Below are 6,650 nucleotides of genomic sequence, written 5' to 3'. Positions count from 1 at the left end.
ACTTGGCGAGACCTCATCTCTACAATAAATCAAACATCAGCCAGGCGTGGTAACGTGCGCCTGTAGTTCCAGCTACTTGGAAGGCTGAGGCGGAAGGATCGCTGGAGCCCAGCAGGCAAGGCTGTGGTGGCCGGGAGCGGCCACTGCACTCCAGTCTGAGGGACAGAGTGAGACTCTGACTCAAAAAAAAAAAGAAAAAAAAAGAAGGCTTACTGACGGGCGGGATCCCGCCCAGGGCCTGGAGTGGCAGGTGGGTCTGCCCTGCTGTCCTGGCCCTTCCCCGAGCTGACTGCTCCACTCCTCAAGCCTTTTTCTCACCGGCTCTCAAAACGCGTCTGGAGAGAGGGCTTACCGAGCCACCCCAGGGATGAAGAGGCCGAGGGACAGGGTGTGGGTGGGAGGGGTCCTCTGGCTCTGGCGCCCGGAAGGCGAGGTCGGCCACACACACCCCTCTCCCCAGGGCCAGTTTCAGTGTGGAAACCCAGCCGGTCTGGCTCTCCCTTCCCTCCTGTGCCCTCCCTGGCATAAGAGCGAGCCAGGCAGCCCCTTCCTGCCGGCTAGAAAAAGGGACTTGAACTCCGGTTGTTTCAGGTGCTGGGGTTGGTGGGCTTTCAGGGGCTATTGGGAGGGACCAGGGAAGACGACCAGGGAAGAAGGGGCTGGGGGTACAGAGGGGATGTGGGGAGGAGGGTGGGCTGCCCCAGCCAGAGGAAGACTCTTCTGGGAAGGTGGAAGGAAGGGGAGGGACAGACACCCAGAGACAGCAGGGCGGCCCTGCCCGCTATGGCTAGGGAGGCTGAGGTCCAGCCCGGCCTGGCCTCGGGCCAGAGAGTCAGACCCGACTGTGGCCCCGTGGCCAGGGCCCTGGGCTGGGCACTCACGGTCCCTGCCCGCAGAGCAGCTCTCCCCGGGGCCTAGCCCCTCCCGGGCGCCCCCGTGTTACTGACGACTCTGGGTACGGCCAACTGTTTGTGGTCTATTTTTCACCTCCAGGCCACAGTGGCCCCACTCAAGCTGGGCCCGCCCTGGGGCTGACTAGTGAGGGTGCCAGGTCTCGGTCTCTACCCAGGGGCTGGGTCCCCAAGCCACGCCCACGGCGGGTGTCAGGACCGGCCAGGGAGTCCTGGTGAAGGCGGCAGCGGCAGCAGCAGCGGCGGCGGCCGGCCACGTGGGCCCATGCAGCAGTGAGGCCTGTGGGCCTTGCCGCTGGGCTCTGAGGGCGAGGACGATGCTGGCTGATCCCGGCTGGTGGCTGAGAAGACAGGGCGGTTCCCACCCTGCCCACGAGGCACATACCACGGGACACGGCTGGTCCAGGCCCGGCGGTCCTGGCTCCCCCTTCTGGCCCTTCACTCCCTTCCGGCCGGGGACTCCTCGCTCTCCCTGCGCAAGAGGGGAATGGCGGTGTTGCCACGGCTGCCAGGCTCGGGACCTCTTGTGCCACTCGGGGACGTGCCCGGGACGCCGCCCCCTGCCCGGCCGCCCTTTCCCCGCCTGGCTGCCTCTCCTGGGCCCCCATTCCCGCTACTCCCTCCTCCCACCTCCTTCCCCCTCCCGCCGCTCCTGTCCAGCTGCCCCACCTTCTCTCCACGGTCGCTCCGGTCACCCTTCTCTCCTCGGGGTCCAGGGAAGCCCTGACAAAGGATTAAAGGTTAGCCTGGAAAGTGAGACTGGGGGCTTGCTCCTCCGCTGTCTGTCCGCCTCTGCCCTCCCCATCTCATCCCCCCCACGTGTTCCTGGCCTGGCTCCTGGCTGGGTGCGAGGCTGATGGAGGAGGAGCGTGCATGTAGGACACCAGCGCTGTGTGCTCCAGATTGACCCTGCGGGCGTCTCTGGGCGGGGCCCTCCGGTGGGGCTGCCAGCCGGGGCCCTCTTTCCCATAGGTTGGATGCAGCAGGCGCTGGCCTGGGCGTGGCTGGGGGCAGAGACCCCGGAACTATGGAAGTTATGTCACCATCTTCGACAGAACGAGAAATGATGACCTCTGTTCTGTGCCCCGGCTCAATTTCTTGTGCCTCCGTCTGTCCACCCCTCCGTCTGTCCACCCCTCCGTCTGTCCACCCCTCCGTCTGTCCACCCCTCCGTCTGTCCACCCCTCCGTCTGTCCACCCCTCCGTCTGTCCACCCCTCCAGCATTGCCAAGCATTCACGAGGACTGGGGGCGGAGAGATGGTTTCAACGGGCTCCCTCCCTCGTGTCTGGCAGGGCTGGCAGCTTACTGCTGCTGACAGTCTGTGCCCAGCCACAGAGGTGTGACCCGGGTGGGGGGTTCTGGGGGAAGGGGCTGTTATATCGGGGGTGGGGATCAAAGGAAGCTTCTGAGCAGGGTCCCCTGCTGGGCCTGATGGAGTTACGGAGGGTCCCCGGGGTTTGCCAGCAGATGCCACCCTGATGCTGGGCGTGGTGGCTCGTGCCTGTAATCCCAGCACGTTGGGAGGCAGGGGCGGAGGACTGCCTGAGCCCAGGGGTTTGAGACCAGCCTGGGCAACTTGGTGAGACCTCATCTCTACAATAAATAAATAAATAAATAAATAAAATTAGCTAGGCATGGTGGCATGCGCCTGTAGTTCCAGCTCCTTGGAAGGCTGATGCGGAAGGATCGCCTGAGTCCAGCAGGTCGAGTCTGCGGTGGCTGTGAGCGTGCCGCTGCACTCCAGCCTGGGCAACAGAGTGAGATTCCAACTCAAAAAAAAAAGAGAAAGAAAAAAGAGATGCCACCCTGAGCTTCAGCTAGAGGACAGCTGTGGCCACATGCGTGGCGGCATGGAGTCTCCGGCTCCATCCTCAAGAGTAGCTCTCCACCTCGTGGGCCCAGGGCCTGGACTGGACTCAGTGTTGTCATCGCCTGAGCTTTCTCATGAATGGAACACAGCCTCCCACTCACAAACCCAGGCTGGAGCTCTGCCTTTGCCTTGTCCATAAGTTGCTCTTCAAGGCAACATTCTCCTTAAAGTCTAAGGTGGACATCAGACCTGCATCTGATGACCGTGTCCCTGGAAATAGCCACCTGATGTTCCTGGGACCACCCTCCCCTCCTACAAGCCATTGACTCCACCCCAGCTCCAGGTTGAGCATGAGCTCAGGCCTGGCCAATTAGGGCACCGCGTTCCTATGGCCAAGTGCCGTTCGGGGTTTGGGGTTGACCTGACAGGGGCCGATGAGAGCCCACTAGAGGGAGGGAGACATATTCTTTCTTCTGGGTTTGGGCCTGGGATGATGCAGGGTCGGGGCTGCTTGCTCCCACCACGCAAAGGTTGATTCCCACACAAGGAAAGCAGAGACGAGAGAGGCTGAGTTGTTGAACCTCTGGTCTTTTCAGTTTTGAGTGATTTTAAGCCAGTTTAAATGATTTTTCTGGCCAGGCTCGGTGGCTCAGCCTGTCATCCCAGCACTTTGGGAGGCCGAGGTGAGTGGATTGCCTGAGCCCACAGGTTTGAGACCCACCGGGGCAACTTGGCGAGACCTCATCTCTACAATAAATTAAAAATTAGCCGGGCATGGTGGCGCACGCCTGTAGTTCCAACTACTTGGAAGGCTGAGGTGGAAGGATCGCCGGAGCCCAGCAGGTTGAGGCTGTGGTGGCTGTCAGTGTGCTACCACACTCCAGCCTGGGTGATAGATGAGACTCCAACTCAAAAAACAACCACCACCAAGAAACAACAATAAAAACGATGTTTTCTCTCAATCTCGACCAAAAGAGACTGAATACAAGCAATACTGAGTTAGTGCTCCTTTCCTCTTCTCACCCTTCTCCTCTAACCGAAGCCTCACCATCTCTCAGCAGGACACTGCAAACAGGCTCCTCACTGCTCTCCTCATCTCCTTGCTACCATGCGTCATCCTGCATCATCCAGCTTCCGTCCGTCCACCCATCATCCATTCTCTATCCACCCACCAACCCACTGATCCATCCTTCTGTCCATCATCCATCCGTAAACCCAGTTTCCACGTGTCCATTCACCCATCGTCCCTCCTCTGTCTATCTCCACCCACCCCTCAGGCCTCTGCACTATCTCCCCATCGATCCACCTTTCACGGTCTGTCTATCCCCTCTTCGGCCGTCACCCATCACCTGTGCATCATCCATCTACCCATCCGTTCATCAGCCCTCCATCCATCATCCATCCACCAACAACGCACTCAGCCATCCACCAAGCGGCTACTCTGGGCTGGGCACTGGACTTGGCGCCAAGGATCCAGGGGGTCAGCTGCAGTCTTAGCCCTGGGAAAAGGGGTCACCTTGAGCTAGCCAGATCAGGTTACCGCGTGAGTGCAGGAGGTATACACAGGAAGGACCCAACTGGACACTTACATCTAGTCCTGGCTCCCCGGGTCTGCCCTGAGGAGAGACACAGAAGGGTGAGAGGGGGTGGGAAGGGTGCTGGGAGCACAGCTGCTGGGAGGTCCAGCCCAGGGGGCTGGTCACAGCTATGTGGCAGGGAGACCCATCACGCATGCAGGCACAGACAGAAGGCAGGGCGGAAGAGGCACGCACAGAGCCTAAACTCTGGCCCTGTGAAGTGTGGAGGCCCGGTGAGGCTCAGGGGTGAGCTCCCAGGGTTGAGTGATGCTGAGGACATGTGGTCATAGTGCGGGAAGAGGTCAGAGTGAGGTGGGTACCTTCTCTCCTTTGGTTCCCGGCAGCCCGATAAGGCCCGGTGGGCCAACAGGCCCCTGGATGGAAAAGGAGTGTGTCAAGAGGCATGCCCGCCATGGGGATGAACACCTTTAGGGGCAAACAAGGCTCTTGACACTCACAGGCAGGCCGCTGGGGCCTCTCTCGCCTGACGCTCCCTTCTCTCCCTTTGCGCCGTCCAAGCCCTGGGAGCAAAGCGGGAATCAGTCAGAGGGAAGGGGTCGGGCAATCAGCAGGAGGCGAGCTTGGGGTCTGTGTGGGAGCTAGGGTGTGCACGGCAGGGGGACAGACCTCGGCTGCCACACACCGGACCTGCTTGCTCCAAGGCCAGGATGACTGGGAAGAGCCAGTGCAGGCACACTGGCCTTTTTCCTCACATGGGCTCCCTTGGTCATCGGGGACGGTTACCAGGGTCATGCTCGCGCCACGAATGAGGAAAGGAGGTGGCTCGCGCCACGCATGAGGAAAGGAGGTGGCGGCGGGGGGCAGGGCCGGCTTGGGGGTGGCTGAGAACTATCAGGTGTCTGAGGCCGCCTTGGCCACCCGGCCAGCAGCTGCCTCTTCTAAACGTGAAGGGGAGGCCTTGGGGCGAAATAGGCCAGGCGGTGGCACACCCGGCTGGGCCACACGCTCAGCCTCTCCTGGGCCGGGATTCTAGGACCCTGCATCCCCCGTTCGGCCTCTAGTCTGGGGAAGCAGCATTGGGTATGCCCCTTGGTGGTGCCTGGCATGACAAGGAGGGAGGCCGCATGGCTTCCCCTGCTGCACATGCCTTCGGGGCAGCACACACGGGCAGGCCACACTCGTTTTCATTTAAGAGCAGAGAACGTGACATTACGTGACACATCCAAGCCCAAGACTTGATGTTCAGGCTGTGGGCAGCCGAGAGGAGGAGAGACAGGACTGGGTCCACGAGCAGAGGGCAACCCGCTCTGAGGACACCCAGGACGGCCTTCCAGGGCTCGTGCTCCAGGGCCTGGGAGTGTCAGGGCAGGGCAGACTGAGGGCGGGTCTGGGCAGAGCATGGCCCCACGCTGCCCTCGCGGAGCTTCTGGAACCTGCCTGGGCTGGGAGCCTGGGGTGGGCTGGGGCCTTCACCCACTCACCTTGGGGCCCTGGGCTCCCTGGAGGCCCTGGAGGAGGAGAAAGCAGGTCAGTGGGGGCTGGCTGGGTCGACCTCAGGGTCAGGGCCCTCCTGCAGTGACCACACAGGCTCGGGCCACTTGCTGGTCCCTGAAGCTCGGGCCTGGCTCTGCCCTTGTTGCCTGGTACACCCTGCTCCCACCACGAAGATGCCTTGTCCTTCCCTGGGTCACGGCTCTGGGGCCTGGGCCTCTGTCCCCTTAGCACCCAGCTGCTTCAAGGGTGCGGGAGCAGCGAGGCGGTGGGATGGGGCCTGTGGACTGGGGCCGTCCCCCAGGGGCATCCTTACCATGGGGCCGGGAGGGCCGGGGGGACCGGGAGGCCCGGGCTCCACGATGAGCTGGGCCTGGGGAGGGTCGAAGAGGGTTGTGTCCACACTGCCCGCCATCCCTCACCACCCACGCGCATCACACCCCGTGGCGCACTCCTGGGCGCCGCACCCCTGGGGTGCCTTCCCGCCCCCAGCAGGGCACGGCCAGGCGAAGGGTCCAGGGCTGGCTTCCAGGTCCGCAGACGGGCCTCAGGCGGGGAACACAGCCAGAGGCTCCCCCGCCCTCCCACGACCCCGGATATGGCCAGGCCAGGCAGCTTCTCTGTCCCAAGACTTGGGGTCCCCACCCCGCCTGGGCTGGGGGTAGGGGGAAACCCTGCTCCCAGCACCCCCTCACCAGGCTGTCCTGTAGGCTGTCAGACGCTGATTCTCCCTTCTCCCCCTTGAGGCCGTCGGTGCCCTGCAGGACGGCATCAGTTGTGAGCCCTTTCTTTTTCTTTCTTTCTTTCTTTTTTTTTTTTTTTTTGAGTTGGAGTCTCACTCCGTCGCCCAGACTGGAGTGCAGTGGCCACTCCTGGCCACCGCAGCCTCGACTGTGGG

At 62.2% G+C, this 6,650-nt stretch overlaps 1 protein-coding gene across 1 annotated transcript in view; it reads right to left on the bottom strand.

Moving 5' to 3' along the window:
- LOC103261924 (collagen alpha-1(XXIII) chain-like) overlaps positions 1–6,650 on the bottom strand; it is a 29,550-nt gene that overhangs the window by 2,470 nt on the left and 20,430 nt on the right. Inside the window, exons 17-24 of the mRNA XM_008059506.1 lie at positions 6,448–6,510; positions 6,069–6,125; positions 5,743–5,769; positions 4,759–4,821; positions 4,621–4,674; positions 4,313–4,339; positions 1,581–1,634; positions 1,297–1,383 (exon numbers count right to left, since the gene is read on the bottom strand). Coding sequence (XP_008057697.1) covers positions 1,297–1,383; positions 1,581–1,634; positions 4,313–4,339; positions 4,621–4,674; positions 4,759–4,821; positions 5,743–5,769; positions 6,069–6,125; positions 6,448–6,510 — 432 coding nt within the window. The remainder of the gene's footprint in view (positions 1–1,296; positions 1,384–1,580; positions 1,635–4,312; positions 4,340–4,620; positions 4,675–4,758; positions 4,822–5,742; positions 5,770–6,068; positions 6,126–6,447; positions 6,511–6,650) is intronic.

The sequence above is a fragment of the Carlito syrichta genome, unplaced genomic scaffold (genome assembly GCF_000164805.1).
Source record: "Carlito syrichta isolate Samal-C Ts95f unplaced genomic scaffold, Tarsius_syrichta-2.0.1 Scaffold304217, whole genome shotgun sequence".
In the NCBI taxonomy this organism is placed as follows: Eukaryota; Metazoa; Chordata; class Mammalia; order Primates; family Tarsiidae; genus Carlito; species Carlito syrichta.
Note: the sequence above shows the minus strand (reverse complement) of the source record. Positions and strands in the feature narration are given on the sequence as shown.